The 17,008-nt window shown below is 31.5% G+C and overlaps 2 protein-coding genes across 3 annotated transcripts; one reads left to right on the top strand and one right to left on the bottom strand.

Moving 5' to 3' along the window:
* Positions 1-4,543: 4,543 nt before the first annotated feature.
* Positions 4,544-8,440, top strand: LOC145790986 (uncharacterized). 2 transcript variants are annotated; one of them, XR_014330498.1, is made up of 2 exons: positions 4,544-4,833; positions 7,349-8,440. XR_014330498.1 is itself a non-coding variant. In XM_082870437.1 (2 exons), exons 1-2 carry the CDS (start codon positions 6,018-6,020, stop codon positions 7,930-7,932), a joined length of 1,368 nt encoding a protein of 455 aa, XP_082726563.1. In that variant the 5' UTR covers positions 5,421-6,017; the 3' UTR covers positions 7,933-8,440. The 2 variants fall into 2 exon arrangements, 1 of the variants encoding a protein (XP_082726563.1); XM_082870437.1 differs by lacking the exon at positions 4,544-4,833 and adding an exon at positions 5,421-6,801.
* Positions 8,441-9,709: 1,269 nt separating this feature from the next.
* LOC145790985 (uncharacterized) lies at positions 9,710-14,234 on the bottom strand. The gene is made up of 8 exons (XM_082870436.1): positions 12,944-14,234; positions 12,714-12,854; positions 11,226-12,075; positions 10,926-11,012; positions 10,524-10,827; positions 10,344-10,428; positions 10,166-10,255; positions 9,710-10,042 (listed from the first exon to the last, which is right to left on the bottom strand). Exons 1-8 carry the CDS (start codon positions 13,934-13,936, stop codon positions 9,710-9,712), a joined length of 2,883 nt encoding a protein of 960 aa, XP_082726562.1. The 5' UTR covers positions 13,937-14,234.
* Between the last annotated feature and the right edge of the window lie 2,774 nt (positions 14,235-17,008).

Below are 17,008 nucleotides of genomic sequence, written 5' to 3'. Positions count from 1 at the left end.
CCAACCTATTCCAAATGCACAATTACAACCCGATAACCAAAAATAGAGAGAAGACAAGGGAAACAAGATATGAACAACAATCCGAAAGTATTAAACCCGAATCCGAAATACCTTAGATAACGAGTCAGAACTGGAATTGTTATACTACAACAGTAATTTGAACTGTTTATTTCGTAAACCTCAAAAGAAAGAAGATATATGAAAAAGATTAGTTTAATTAGATATCAATAAACATATTAATTTATCATATTTAATTTTATATACTAAACAGTTTTAGTTTAAAATTATATTTATCATCAATTTTATAAAATGAAACATAATTAATTAGTGTGTCTATCAATTTCCAATCAAGTTAATTTTTCACATATGTATTTTTCTTTTCAAGGCCTATGAAATGAAAAACTCAGATCATCGTTGTGGGAGTCCCATAGGACCTACAAAATGAAGCCTTGCTGGTTATGGAGAATGTAGAACCTTGAAGGGAACTATTTATACTTTCTTTAGTTAATCATCTTGAAGTTAATCAATCGGATTAGTTTGATTGGTCAGAATTTCAACATCTCATTAAAAGATTACCAGTTGAAATCTCCCTACTTATTTATGAAATTTAGATTAGATTTCATTAGAAAAAATAAAATTTCTTAAGTTTCCTTCAATACAATAAAATTGTTAATTAACTTAACAATTTCATGAGGGTCATTTGTTACATGATTAAAAATTTCAAAACCACATGGGGCCATTTATATTTTGAGCAAATCTTAGTGTGAACATTTTAATGTAGATCATTTATTTAAAACAAAACACCTACAAAGATAATAATTATTTAATTATATTTTTAGCTCATAAAATATGAGTTTTGTATCATTGTAATTTTTAATATTTTTTTTGGGTCAAATATTAGTATAATTAGATTACATTGGAAGAGTCGCCACTACTCTATAAGCTCGGACCTTTAACTTCTCACTCACCACATCCTAAAATAGGGCTATTAGGCCACACTCCAAGGTCTTTTACTTTCAATAATTAAATTGTGTTAAAAATATTATAATTTAATTTTCAATATTTAAATTGTGTGAATTTAGTGTTTAATATATATAAATTATTTCAATTTAATCTCTTATTTTAAATTTGTTAATTGACGCACTATAAATATTGAGAATCATTTCCTGACTTTATAGGCCCTTGTGTCCTTTGCATACAATAATTGTCCATAAACTTTTGTAGCCACAAATTTTTTTTCCTTTCTTTTAACTTTTCTTTCTTATGGGTGTACCCCCAACATTTTTGAGATGCAATAAATTAATAAATTTTATAATTCCTTTTCCTTGCATGAATTATTCCTATTAAATTCCATTTTAAATACACATTTATGTGTCACACTAATAAAAAAAATATAAGATAAATATATTTAGAGAAAATATCATTTTATCCAGTAAACTATTACTCAATAATCAATTCAACTCTGTTCTTTTAATAATATCAATTTCATATCTAAATTATTTGATTTTACATCAATTTTACTCCACCGTCAATTGTCGTCAATGATCAAACGGATGTCACTGATGTGACAACCAAACTTCATTTTGAAATTTTATTTTACTCTCCAAACTATCCCCACAATATCAATTAGACCCTTGAATAAAATGAAATTCGGGGGTGTAATTGATAATTTAAAAATAGTTTGGGATAAAATAAAATTTCAAACGAATATTTAGTGTCATGTCAGCACTTCTGTTTGATTATAAATAGTAGCTAACAGCATGGATAAAATTGATCAAAAATCAAATTGTTTATTTGTAAAATTGATAATATTAAAAGAATAGGGGTTAAATAAATTTTTAAAATGATATTTCCTCATATATTTATCATTCTTAAAGCATGAATTTTATGTTACTTTAATTCTTTAAATTTTAACTTTTTCAATTTTGTCTCTGAATTTTTTAATATAAATAAAATAGGTCTAATTTCAAACGGTCACTTAAAGTTATCAAAAACAATTATAAATTTCAAGTGTACTTTCTAAATTATGCCTTTTGTGTCATTTTAAGATCTAAATTTTCAATATTAATTATGTCTCTCAATATTATAAAATTATATTTTATTTTTGTCATTAATATTTCAAGATGAAATTGACAAAATTAATAATTTTAAAGATCAAAGTATATATCATTATTATTTTTTTAACTTTAGACCGTCAATTTGAAATTGAATCAAAGTAATTCAATTTTTTTTTAAATATAAAATTAACAAAATTAAGACTTTAAAGTATTATATATATATAATATATATTTAAAAATATATATATATATATAAATTTTATTAATTTATATCACATTTGTTCTTTGCCTTTTTCATGGGCCACTTGAAGTGACAAAAAACCTTATCATGAAGCTTTTTCTTGGTTTCATGCGCACATACGTCCTTTGCAAACAATAAAATAACAGTATTTGAATTTAAAAATTAAATTTATTTTTTTAATTTAATTATTTTTATGTGTTATTTGTTTTTCAATCATATTTTTTTAATTATTAATTAATTATCTTACTTACACGTAATTAAATTTAAAAAATAAATCTTATATATTAATTTTTAAAAATAATTATGTATTAACTTTTGCTACCATAAATTTCTCTCTTTTAGATTTTCTTCTTGAAAAATTATTGATTAATCTAAAAATATTTTTTACCGATCACAAATTATCACGTCGCTCATATTTTCTAAAGATGCAGTACACAATTGTGAATCCCAACAACCAGTATCTTCTCTTTCTTCACGCCCAACACATATCCTGTCAATTCGAGAAGACTTATGCATCAAGGATACTAACATTGGGATTGGATCATAATTATCCGAAAGATGCCCTTCAACTTGAAAGTATTATATATATATATATATATATTTAAAAATATATAGGGTTCGTTTAGTTTGTATTTCTAAAAAAATTTTAGGAAATTTTCTCTACAAATAAGTTTTTAAAAGTAATCAAACCAAACAAATTTTCCCAAAAAAATTTCTCAAAACTTGTAAACCGAAAAAGTTTTCCAAACAAATCTCTCTTACACACATCAAATCAATTACTTTTTCCAAAACTCTTTCTCAAAATAATTTTCTAAAATATTTTTTGAAAAAAACCAAACCAAACAACTTTTCGTATTTTTTATCTCTAAAACACATCTCTCAAACACAAACCAAACATACCAATAAACTTTTTCTTGGTTTCATACGCGCATGGGTCGTTGGCATTTTTTTTTTTTTCCTTGGTGTCATATGCGCATACGTCCTTTGCATACAACAAAATAATAGTTCGTGATTTGAATTTTTTGAATTAAATTTTTTAAAAATTGAGTTTTTTAGTTTTCATATTTTTTTGTTTTTTGTGGATATTTTTTAAATTTTAAACATTTTTTTTTACTTTTTTAGATGCATTTTAGTTAGATGTATCTAAAAAGTAAAAAAAATTGTGAAAAAATATTTTAAAAAATTAATAAATACATAGAAATATATAAAATGTATTGAATTCTTATATTTTTTTATATTTTTGATATTTAGTGAATTTTTAAAAGATTTTTTTTACAATTTTTTTACTTTTTAGGTGCATTTATATTAGGTATGTCTAAAAAGTAAAAAAATTACTTAAAATATTAAAAAAATTTAGTAAAAACAAAAAAATACGAAAAATAAAAAAGTAGAATTTTCTAAAAAAGTGTTTCTGAAAAATAAAAACAGGCAAGCTTATTTGAATTTAAAAATTAAATATATTTTTTAATTTTAATGATTAATCAATTAATTGTTTTTATGTTTTATTTATTTTTTGATTATATTTTTTTAATTATTAACTAATTATCTCACTTACACATAATTAAATTTAAAAAATAAATCTAAAAATTAGACTTGTATATCATTTAAAAAATAATTATTCATTAACTTTTGTTACCGTAAACTTCTCTCTTTTAGATTTTCTTCTTAAAAAATTATTAATTGATTCAAAAGTATTCTTTATCAATCACAAATTATCATGTCTCCTCATATTTTCTAATGATCCAATACACAAGGAAAATATTAGCTATCTCAAATAATCTATCAAATATTTTATCAAACTTCTCACATAAATGTGAGACCCATGCAAACTCACATACATATAAATTACACACCCATATAAGAGATTTAATAAAATATTTAATAAATTATTTAAAATCTCTACATCTATCTATACTATATATATAACCAAATGTAGTGTTTTCTCAAAAGGCTCCAAAAATCTATTCCTAAATTCTCATAATGTTAGAAAAATAAAAAAAAATACGTGGCACCTCCCTTTACTTCTCTTCCTACTATTCAGGCATTTTCACTCCCTATCCCTATAATAAAATATAAAATTAAAATAAAATAATAAAATATTCATTTTGTATCCATATTCATCTATATCCATCACCCACAACTCTCACATCTATATTCATCCATATCCACCCATAGAAATATTTGAATTTTAAAATTTCTTCCCATAGATACCTCCTCTACTTTTGATATGAGGAGAGGTCCTTTATAATATGTTTTGATGGCTAAGGTCCCTCAAATTTATTTTAGGTTATAAAGTACCTAAATTACCCTTCCTTTATAACATAAATTTGTTTGAATATTATATGGTTGAGTTAACTGATACATTTTGGAAACCGAATTTGAAGGGGAGATTTTGTCGGAGTTTTCGTCGGAGATTTCAGTGGAGTTGACGAGAAAGATTGCTACGATCGTGTAGATTTTGTTGGAGATTTCGTCGGAGATTTCAGTGGTGTGATAGTGTATTGATCGCGTAGATTTTCAGTGGAGTTGAATCAGGTTTGTTTTCGATGGAGATAGCACATGCATTTTGATATTTGTTTTGAATTTTTGTGTAGAGAGAGGCCAGCTTGATAGAGTTGATTTTTATTTTTGGAATTAATTTTTTATTATTTGTTTTTTAATCAATTTGAAAGAGTGTTGACAGTGTGTTGATCGCGTAGGTTTTTGAGTTGAGTTGAATTAGGTTTGTTTTCGATTTAGATTCCAAATGTATTTTTATTTTTGTTTAGAGAGAGGCCAGCTTGATAGAGTTGATTTTTATTTTTGGAATTAATTTTTCATTCTTTGTTTTTTTGATCAATTTCAGATAGTGTTGACAGTGTAGGTGATTTTGATGTTTAGAGTTCATTTTTGGTGCTCTGTTTTTTATCAACATGCTGATGAATTATAGTTGTGTTCTATATTTTTTCAAACCAGAGAAATTTCATTTTCTGCACTATTGTTTGTGTAGTCCAGAGGAAATTATAAGTGCATATGGACATATTATTAGAAGTTTGTAATGGCGATAGAATATGAGAAAGTGAATGTAAGTTCATAAATTTCTCTATACTTGTATTTGTAGTTGAGAGAAAATTGTAAGTTTGTTACTCACTTTCAGTTTGTAGTTCAGAGAAAAGTATTTTTCTGGACTTGTATTCTATGTGATTTTTTTTCTATAATTGTGTTTAATTGTTAGCAGTAAATTTCTCTGTGATTCATTAAGTTTCTGTGATTTTGTTTTTTATCATCTTGAAGGTGAATATCAGTTTGTAGATGTCTTTGGAGTTTTATTTTAAGTTCAGAGAAAATTATAATTTTTAGAAATTTCTCTGGACATTTATGTTGTTATTGTGAAGTGTTTGTGTGATTTTTTTTGTTGTTTTTTGTTTCAGTTTTAATGGACAGTGCAGTGTTGTTGCTGTGCAAATATGGGAATGATACTATTGTCATTAATGTTTCATGCGAATTGAATTTTGAGGAATTGGTTGGCATTTTGTGTAAAACATGGGAGAATTTGAAACCTGAGACTATGTGTATTTCATATTCTATTTTGGGCCATCCGAATTGTATGGTTCGAAATAATATTGATTTTCTGAATATGTTGAGGGTTGTTTGTGCACGCGGTGTTGATATAGTTGATGTTTCAGTTAGTAGATGTAGTACTTCTGATGAAGAGGATGAAGTGGGGTCTAATTGGGTAGATGTTGTGGATGGTGAGTGTGATAGGCTGGTGGATGTTGAAAGGAATTCACTCTCTAAGTTTTGTTCTCACCAAGAAAAGGTGTTATTGTCGGCTAGTTGGCGGAATAATATTACGAGTGTTGGACAAAAGTTTGAGGGTTGTGGTTGAGTTCCGTACTTTTTTATGCAAGTATGCTATTGAGGTTGGTTTTCAGTTTACGTATGTTAAAAATGACAAGCTGAGGGTTACGGCAGAATGTGCATATAAGGAATCAAGGGGATGTATGTGGTGTGTACATGCTTCTGTTGAAAAAACAAATGGGTTCTTCTACATAAGGACTTTGAACAATGAACATACGTGTGGTGTGGCGGTTCGTACGAGTAAACATTCGAGGATGACTTCCAGCTTGGTTTCTGGGCTGATACTTGAAGAGGTAAGTGCAAAACCTTTAACTCGTCCAGTGGATGTTGTGAAAGGAATGAAAGACAAGTATGGGGTCCCAATTAGTTATAACTGTGGTTGGTTGAGTGTTGAGAAAGCAAAATGTAGTACATATGGGGATTCTTGTTTGTCATTTGATCAATTACGGTGGTATTTTGATGAGGCATTGAAGAACAATCCAGGGAGTCGTTTTGAGTTAGATTTTGAAGATAACAAGCGTTTCAAAAGAGTGTTTGTGGCTTTTCATGCATGCATTGCTGGTTTCAAATATTGTCGGTCATTGCTTTTTCTTGATGGAACATTTTTGAAAGGACGATACAAAGGAGTTATGCTTGCTGCAACGGGGAAAGATGGGAATGAAGGTAATTGTAAATATATCTATTTTTATCTAAGTATGTGAATTTTCTATACATGTAGGAATTGAGTGAATGTGAATTTTCTCTGGTTTTGGCCACTGTGTGGATTTTCTATTGTTGTGGCCACTGTGAGAATTTTCAATGGATTTTTGTCAGTGTATGAATTTTCTCTGGATGTTGTCATTGTGTGAATTGTATCTGTAGGTGGTCACTAAGTGAATTTTCTCTGTATATTATGATTGTGTGAATTTTCTCTGTAGCTGGTCACTAAGTCAATTTTCTCTGGATGTTGCCAATGTGTGAATTTTCTCTGGATGTTGGCAGTGTCAAACTTCTCTTGTTGTTTTATTGTTCTATTTTTCTCTGTTGTTTTGTAGGTGGTCACTAAGTGAATTTTCTCTGTATATTATGATTGTGTGAATTTTCTCTGTAGCTGGTCACTTATTCAATTTTCTCTGGATGTTGCCAATGTGTGAATTTTCTCTGGATGTTTATTGTTCTATTTTTCTCTGCATGTGTGTACCTAATATGCTTGTTCCTATTTGTTTTGTAGGTTTTTTTCCTGTAGCTTTTGCTGTTGTTGATGCTGAGAATAAAGACAATTGGTGTTGGTTTCTTGAACATTTATATGGAGTATTAGGATCAGAAAGGGTGATAAGTTTCATATCAGATCGACATTGTGGAATTGTGGAGGGAATTGCTAGGTTTTTCCCTAACTGCTTTCATGGATTTCGTCTGGAACATCTAAAGAGAAATTTGAGGGATAAGTTGTCATGTGGAAACACAAATTTGGTTAGGGAGACGATTGTGTCCAAGTTTTCAGAATGTGCATATGCTCCAACAAAGGCATCATTTCATTTCAAGTTAAATGAGTTAAAAAGTGAGGGAGGAGACATTGTGAGTGTTTTCTTGAGAAGTTTACCATATGAAAATTGGAGTGATGCATATTTTGCAGGGAAACGTTATGGTGAGATGTATTCAAATGTTGCTGAGTCATTCAATTCATGGATACGAGAAGCTCGGCACTTGCCAATAACAAATTTGGTGGACATGATACGGTTGCAAATCATGAATATGAGGTCTGATAGGAGGCTGCTCTCTAGTAAATGGAATAAAATTGTGTCCTCGTATGGATAGTGTGTTGGAGAAGTCTTTTTTGGACGGGAGGACATGGAATGTGAGTTTATCATCTGATAATGTCTTTGAAGTGCATTGTTTTCCTTCGGTTATGGTTGATCTTGGGTTGAGAACTTGTTCATGTCGAAAATGGGAAATAAATGGGTATCCATGTCAACATGCTGTTGCTGCAATTTTTAGGAGTGGAAAGAATTTGAATTCATTTGTTGAACCATTTTTTCATGCTGATATGTATCGTCAAGCATACTCCTTTTCGATTGGCCCAGTTCCAACTGTTGAAAAACCTGTGTGTAGCATTGAAGATGCTATGATTTTACCTCCATTGAGCAAGAGACCTGCTGGGAGGCCGAAGAAGAACAGAATTGCTTCTACTGGAGAGTTTAAAAGGGTGATTAAGTGTAGTCGTTGTGAGAGTATTGGTCACCATAATAAGAGGACATGCAAGGAACCTTTGTTAAATAGTTGAGGATTATACATTTTATTGATGGAATAATACATTTGATGATTACTTTGTGTATTTTGTTTTGTGAAATTTATTTTTTTGACAGTGTATATAATAATAGCAATCAAATTCATCCAGAGAAATTTTTCAATATGACTAAAGTACTGTGTGGATTGTGTTTTTTCAATTTGATAATTGTTTTGTACTAACACAGTGCATTAGAGATTGAATGATCATATAGGCACCTTCTTTGGTGAGATATGAGTTAAATTTATCTGTAAATTTCTGGTAGCTTCATATCAGTCATTTCAAGAAATGTGCACAGCAGACAGCATTCAAAAAATTTCTCTGAGTTGAGAATTTCTCTGGACCAGGAAAGAATTTCTCTGGACTCACTTGAACTCAGAAATTTGTGTCAAAGCCAGAGAAATTTTCATCCAGAGAAATTTTTCACCAACAGAGAAAACTATATGGGCATTGTGGTCTGAAATTTGAAATTCATGCAATGAAATTTTCCAGTGGCAGATAAAATTACTGTGTGCTTTGTGTTTTGTTGAGTTTGATGATTGTTTTGTACCAACACAAAGTTTTACAGATTACATGATCATATAGGCATCCCCTTGGGACGATACAAGTTAAATTTCTCTATGAATTTCTGGTAGTTTATACCAGAGAAATTTCTGCAGACAATTTTCTCTGGCAGACAATTGTTGAAATTTACATTAGTCGAAATAAAAAAAAAATGAAATTTAGATTAGTCAAGAAAGGATATATACATATACGTCAAGGATCATCATTCCTTCAATGTATGAACAAGAAAGGATATATACATATATGTGAGACAATTTTCTCTGTGTGGATATGTACATTGTCTTCCTTTCACTAGTTTCACTATTACATTTGTGGTTCTTCTGGGGGTATTTCAATTGGTTCAGTCCATGACCTGCCAACTTCGGTCACAAATCTCTCTATGAGTTCTGCCCTCATCAACCTTATCTCTTGTGTGGATAATTTGGATTTGATAGGTTCATGCTTGCTATATTGTTTCATTATATAGCAGACGAAGAGGCCACAATCTAGACTGCATACAAATTATAGGTATGGTTAGTTTTAAGAAACATGCAACTGAAATTATCTTATTTATAGATGTATGAAACTTACGAATCGCTTTCTTGTTGTGGAGCATTGTTGACATACTCAAAGTCATAACTTGTGTTTTGTGAGTTAATTAATTTGAAAGAGGGTTGTGATTGAGCGTCTCTTTCAAGACAAGCTTTCAGAAAATTCTCCACGTAATCTTGCAGCAAAAAAATAATTTTTATATAAGAGAGAAATTTACGGACAAGTCAATGGGATTCTATGAAAATTATCATCACATAAAGATGATGATGGATCAGAGAAATTTGCACTCGTTACCAATTGTTTTGCATCTTTGACATATTTGTCTTCTGCATCATCCCTCCTTGGCCTCAATGAGTTGTAGAACCTCCATAAATTGTCTTGTTTGTCCAGGACAAGCAAGGTCCAGTGATTTCCATGTGTGGACTTCTCATTACCTCCAGTATTTATTGGGAAATGGAGGAACCTATAGTTCCTCCATGCTGTTTCAATATGCTTGTCAAATAAGGACATTCGAAAACTTTGATTTTCTGTCATGTTGATGAAATTCTGTGCTCAGAGAAAATCAAAAAATGGTTTTGTTAGTGACACAACTGACTTCAAGAAGTATATTAAGAAGAGAAAGTAGAAAGTAAATTCCAGAGAAAATCAAATAAAATAGTAGTAACATACTAAGCACATGGATGTGAAAAAAAATGAGGTTGGTTGTTGTTTCTCTCTGATTTGGTCAGCCAAAAGGATCTCTCCATAGCCATCAATGACCTGAAAAATATGATTTATAATTGTAATATTGTTTTATAAAGGCTGATGGAACATTGCAGAGAAACGTTGATGAAAGGGAAAGACTTACATTGTTGGCAATTTCTTTTTGCTTTATGAGGTTTCCAATGTCTTCAAAGGTAATGATATTCAACTCACTTGTCCAAATTAAAGCTCTACAAGATGACAAAGAAGGGATTGAATTGTTGTTAATGCAACATAAGTTTGTAATTTGTTGTTTGTTATGTTCTATTTTGTTTGTTGTACTTACTCAAGCCCAGACACATTTGATATGTGCTGCAAGATGTCTTTTATATGATCTTTTATCAATCTTGAAATGGGAAGAGTTTGTGGAAAGACCCAAGATTTTGTGATGTTTATAGGTTGAGGCAAGACGTATGCATCAGCATCAAGCACTTCTTTGTCCTTTGTGCTTTGCTCAACTTGTTTTGCAGCTTGTTTTGAAGCTCTAGTCACTTTCGCAACTTTCGGATATTGGAATTCTGGATCATGCTGCTTTTCCTTCCTTTCTTTTGCCTTTAAATTTTTTATCATTGAGGTTGGATCTTTTTTGACTGTAGGCAGTGAAAATATTAGGAAAAGTGAAATTTCTCTGAAGCAACAGATGATATTTCAATATGTAAATTTATTTAATTCAATATTTTGTAGTTACCATAGAGTTTCTTCTTTTGTTTCGGTTGTTGTTTGTGTGGGATTTGCTCTTGTTGGGTTGTTGGTTGTTGTTCCAGTTGCATTCCAACTATACACAGTGAAAATCAAACAAGCCCCAAAAATGGAATAAGAAAATATACAGAGAAATGAAATGAGCAGTAGAAATATAACTAATGTGTTGAGAGAGATATAACTTCCAGAGAAAATTACCAATGACAGAGAAAATTATAATAAATAGAAATTTCTCTGAGTTATGATGGCACAAGGACATAACTTTTTGTGGCTCAAGATTTTCACTGACCTTGTGGTTGAAGTTGTGTTGGTGTTCGGTATGGTTGTGTTGCTAGTTGGACAGATAGTTCTTGAACTTGTTCATGCAATTTGGCATTTTCAGTTTCAAGCTCCAAATTTGAACACCTCAACTGTTGAATTGTTTTTGCATCGTCTGCTTTTTCAACCTCCAACATCCTTAGTTTCATTCGGATTGTGCTTTCTTTTTCTTGAAGTTCTGAGTTATGTGATGTCAGGATTCTTATTGAAATATCCTTTTCAGCAAGTAATTCCATCCAATTTCTGTCTTCTTCTTTTTTAGATTGAGACAGTGCCTTCAGTCTTTGACGTAGATCAGCAATTTGGGCATCCTTTGATTCCTCAAATTCTTCAGGCTGATGCATTGTTGAGCCACAAATGCCATCATGTTGTTGGTCCATCTGCTCATTATTTTCTTCTTCATCACTTTCATCCTTGTTCTCTTCTTCTTGTTCATCTTCATCTTCATCTTCTTGTTCACTTTCTTTCTGTTCATTTTCTTCTTCATCACTTTCTTCATCATGTTGTTGGTCCATCTGCTCATTATTTTCTTCTTCATCACTTTCTTCATCATTTTCTTTCTGTTCATTTTGTTCTTTGTCTTCTGGTTCTATTTCTTCACTTTCTTTGGTGGTTTCTTCTTCTGTGCTGCTTGCTTGATGTTCTTGTCCATTGCTGGTTTCTTTGGTGGTTTCTTCTTCTTTTTGTTCATTCCCTCCATCTTCAGATGGATCTTGTAATTTCTCCTTGAATATGACAATTGCCTTTTTTAATTCTTTCTTCGTCTTTTTGCCAAGACAAAACTCCTCAGATGGGTTTTTGACTAGCTGCTTGTTATCAATCTGTAACAAGAGACTCTTTTATTAGAGAAATGTTACAAAATTCACTCAGAGAAAAAATTCAAATAAGGAAAATAAAATTCATCTAAATGATACTAATTGGAAACAAACTTCAGAGAAAATTGTATTGGGCAAGAGAAAATTAGAGGCATGGAGTTAATTGTATGGGGCAGAGAAAATTATGAAACAGTGAAATAAACAGTGTTTATAAGTTAATGTTTTACTATATTTGTGTCAGAGAAATTTGAATTCCAGTGAAAATTCATTAGAAGGGTAGAAATAAACAGTGTTAATCAAAGATGCAAGGCACACAAGTTATGGGCAGAGAAAATTACACACAAGGAGATAAAATTTGATGGGCCAGAGAAAATTATGTGACAAAGAACATAATTCAGATATTAGAGAAAATGAATCAGGGCATATAAGTTAATGTGTTACAATTGTGGTCAGAGAAATTTGGATGGGAGAGAAAATTGATTACAATGGCAGAAATAGACCAGTGGTTAACAAAGAAGAAAACAGAAATTGATATTTCAGAGAAAATTAATCTTAATCAATCAATGCACAAGGAGGGAAACAAAGCAGTAGTCAGAGAAATTTTTGAAATTTCACTGAGATTTCGGTAGCAATAGGAATCTAACCTGTCGAGGTGCAAGAGAGTGGACTGGTGTCTTCTGCAGCTGTTTCGTCAAGGTTTGAAGGTTCCACTTGGCACATCTTGGGAAGTCTGTTGTGTTACTGTCTTCTGAGTCAATGATAGTTGCATGTTCACATAGCCAATACTGTGATGAAAATGAAAGTAAATAAAATTTTGTAAACGCACAAATTTGTAAGTATGATAACTGCAAATTTGAATGGATATTATACTTACCAGCAATGCAATGACACACCCCGTAACTTTTTCTGGAGTTCTATGCAATGCCATGATAGAATCAATCAATGTTGATGTGATTGCTTCCGGCCAATCATACTGTTTCATTGATTCAAGAGGTTCCACATACTTTATAAAAACCCAACCTATTGAATTCCCACTTGTTGCAAAAAATAGGGTGAGACACAAGTACAATGTAACAATGATTGCTACATCTTTGAAGTCAGTTGGTTGCTTGCCTTTCATTACTTTGACCAAGGCATTTTTAAGAACAGGACCAGTGAGCCTTGTGTCCTTTTGGAATCTTCTCCTGAGGAATGCAGATTTTGGCTTTTTAGAGTATCTTAATGACATGGCTCCTTTACCTCCTTCCAAACCAAAAATCAAGGTCATGTCATTTGTTGTAAAGGTCAGGTTCTTCTTCCCAACTGTGAATGCTTTTGTTTTTTCATTGTAACATTGGATTATGGCAACTACATCATCATCGGATTTCCTAGATTTCTTTGGATCCATCCTTCCAGTGGTTAGAGCTTGAATCAAATACCAGAATGGGGTCTTTTGAAGCTCTAGAAGATGTTTTGAACTGAATTTAAGTGTTTGAAAGAAGGAGACGACAGATGAGAGGTTGGATCGGAATTGAATGCTGTAGTGAGCTCTCTTTCTGTGGAGTTTAATAGGTTTTTTCCCCCTTGAGCTTGAGTCTTTTGAAGTTGGGGTACTCATCTGGATGCTAGTTGCTTCATCAGCTTGGACTTGTGTGTTTTGGGAAGGAGTTTGTGGTGTTTTAGTGCTGGTTTTTGATCTTAGATGATAAGAGGACTGAGAGAGTTGTTCTTGCTTCCTTGGTGTTTCTAGTGTTTTGCTGCTGGTTTTTGATCCTAGTCCATAAGAAGACTGAGACAGTTTCTGTTTTTTGCTTGGTGTTTCCGGTGTTTCGCTGCCTTTACGTTTTGCCATTTCTAGACAATGATTAAAGCATAGAGATGTCAACATTAAATCCCAGAGAAAAATGGAAATGTCAGAGAAAATTACAGATAAGGGAGAAAATTGGAGATGCCAGAGAAAATTACAGATAAGGGAAAATTACAGAAAATTTGACATGTCAGAGAAAATCAACACAGCATCATAAACATGGGAGAGAAATTTTCAATAATTGTTTAAATTACAGATAGAAGTAAACATACCAGAGAAAATGAATGATAGAAAAAAGTAAACATGGCAAGTGAAAGAAAATTTGCATTCCACAATTAGCAAAGATAAAATAAACAAAGTAATGTAAACATGGCACTGAGAAGTATACCATATTGAAATCAAGAATTGAACAAAATAAACATACCAGAGAAAAATGCACATTCTGGAAAAAATTACACATTCTTGAGGAAATTTCCATTCCAGAGAAAATTTCAATTCATAATATTAAAATGCAAGAAAAATTTACATACACAAGCAGAGAAAATTAACCATGATAGAGACACTCAATGGAGGAAAGTGGTGCGATGTGGTCAGAGAAAATTATAAATACCAGAGAAACTTAGACAGGGGCAAGAGTGTAATTGACATTGCAGAGAAGGATACATATTCCAGAGAAATTTACAAAGCAGAGAAATTCAGAGACAAAATGACAAAACATATTCAAGAATAAGATTAAAATTCAGAGAAATAACTTTTTCTCAAAGTACATATGGCAGAGAAAATTCCAAGAAGAAACATTCATTCCAGTCCACAATATTAAAATTCCAGAGAAAATTTAAAATGACAAAGACACAAGGGAGGAAAGTGGTGCGATGTGGTCAGAGAAAATTGTAAATACCAGAGAAACTTAAGACAGAGGCAAGAGTGTAATTGACATTGCAGACAAGGATACATATTCCAGAGAAATTTACAAAGCAGAGAAATTCAGATACAAAATGACAGTAACATATTCAAGAATAAGATCAAAATTCAGAGAAATAACTTTTTCTCAAAGTACATATGGCAGAGAAAATTCCAAGAAGAAACATTCATTCCAGAGAAAATTATAAATACCAGAGAAACTTAAGACAGAGGCAAGAGTGTAATTGACATTGCAGAGAAGGATACATATTCCAGAGAAATTTACAAAGCAGAGAAATTCAGATACAAAATGACAGTAACATATTCAAGAATAAGATCAAAATTCAGAGAAATAACTTTTTCTCAAAGTACATATGGCAGAGAAAATTCCAAGAAGAAACATTCATTCCAGTCCACAATATTAAAATTCCAGAGAAAATTTAAAATGACAAAGACACAAGGGAGGAAAGTGATGTGATGTGGTCAGAGAAAATTATAAATACCAGAGAAACTTAAGACAGAGGCAAGAAAGCAATAGACATTCTAGATTAAGATAGACATTGCAATTAAAAATACATATTACAGAGAAATTTACGGAGCAGGAAAATTTATAGACAGAATTACAGAAACATGTTCAAGAATAAGATAAAAACACAAAAAATTGTTGTGAAAATAAACTTGCCAGAGAAAATTGAAAGAAGAAAATTACATTAATCAAAAATCAGAGAAATTCAAATGCCAGAGAAATTTACAGATAAAATCAAACAAACATGTTGAAGAATAAGTTCAAAATACACAGAAATAAATTTTTTCAAATGCAGGTAGCTTTTTATTACGAAATTGAAACCCTAATTTATGAAAGGTTATTATAAAATGCTATTAACTGTGTTTCCAGAGAAAATCTAGTTGTATTGTAGAAAAACTGACCAGAGTTAGGATGAAACTTAAATGATGAGCTGATATGGTCCGCGATGAAGATGCGACGTGACGAAGATGGACTGAGATGATGATGAGCCGTGAAAACGAAGCTTTAACGTAGGTCAGAGAAATTTGTGAGGAAGGAATGGGAATGATTTTTGGAGAGGATAACGAAGCTGTAATGTCGATGGTGCAGATGATGTTGAAACCCTAATTCTACTGGTCTCCTGTTCGTGAAGATGCTGGATGTTTGGAATGTAACTGAGACGTCGGAATGAGTTTGGTTCTGTGTTGATTTTGGCGAGGGTATTTTGGTCCACAAAATAATTAAAAACGCGCGCCAAGTTGTTTCAGGGACGTGAGGCATCACTATCTTTTTGTGTGTCCTTTAGCCTCTAAATTGTTATTATTAGGGACCTTAAAAAAAAATCCTCTAAAGATAAAGATTAAATAATTGATTTACATAATTAAAATAATAAATTTAGATATATGTATATATGATTTATTAATCTATATCTATTATAAAAAAAACATATATATCCAAATCTTTGTTTTGGTTTAATAAAACAAAACAAAAAGCTCGAATTTTTCACAGCGCCATGAAGCTATTGGACAATTCTGTTCTTCTTCTTGTTGGAAATGGTAGAAAAATTCTGGGTAAAACCAAAATTTTTTTCTCAAGTTTGGTCTATTTTTTAGGTGGACCCCGAGCATCGTTTTACTTGGGTCAAAGTGGTAACGCGTTCTATGCCGCGTTGTGATTCACGTGGTATATTTGGTTGCTCAAAACCATTACCGAGTGAATGGGAAATTGAAGCCAAAGTGTGCTCCATGGAAATGGAGTTTTGGTGAAAATTCCTTAAGGTTGTAAATTGGCTTGTCCCACATTATTTGGTGGGAAGTTTTGAAAGGGTTTATAAGGCTTGGGTGAGATACTTGGGGTGTGCTCCAAGGGGTACCCAAGTGTTTTAGAATGAGAGGTTATGGGCTAGACCCATTGGACCCAAAAATCACCACGCGCGCGCACCGCCGTCCGTCCGTCCGGGCGGGCTGGGCTTGGGCTTGGGCACTGGTGTGTGATTGGGTTGGGCCAAAAACATTTGAATTTAATTTTATTTTTTGGTAAAATAAAATCCAGAATTTAAATTAAACTGATTTGGATTTTCTATACATCCAAACAGGGCCCTTCCCATTTTTGCTATCTGTTTCAATTGTTAACAGATTCAAATCTGTTTGAATTCAAAACCAACAAGTATCATACCTGTTCAATTTAAAACCAAGAGCCACCTTTACATCTATAAATAGGACCACCCTCATTTGATGTTATTAATTCAG

This window comes from Camellia sinensis, chromosome 5 (assembly GCF_055761805.1).
Source record: "Camellia sinensis isolate YWXY chromosome 5, ASM5576180v1, whole genome shotgun sequence".
In the NCBI taxonomy this organism is placed as follows: Eukaryota; Viridiplantae; Streptophyta; class Magnoliopsida; order Ericales; family Theaceae; genus Camellia; species Camellia sinensis.
Note: the sequence above shows the minus strand (reverse complement) of the source record. Positions and strands in the feature narration are given on the sequence as shown.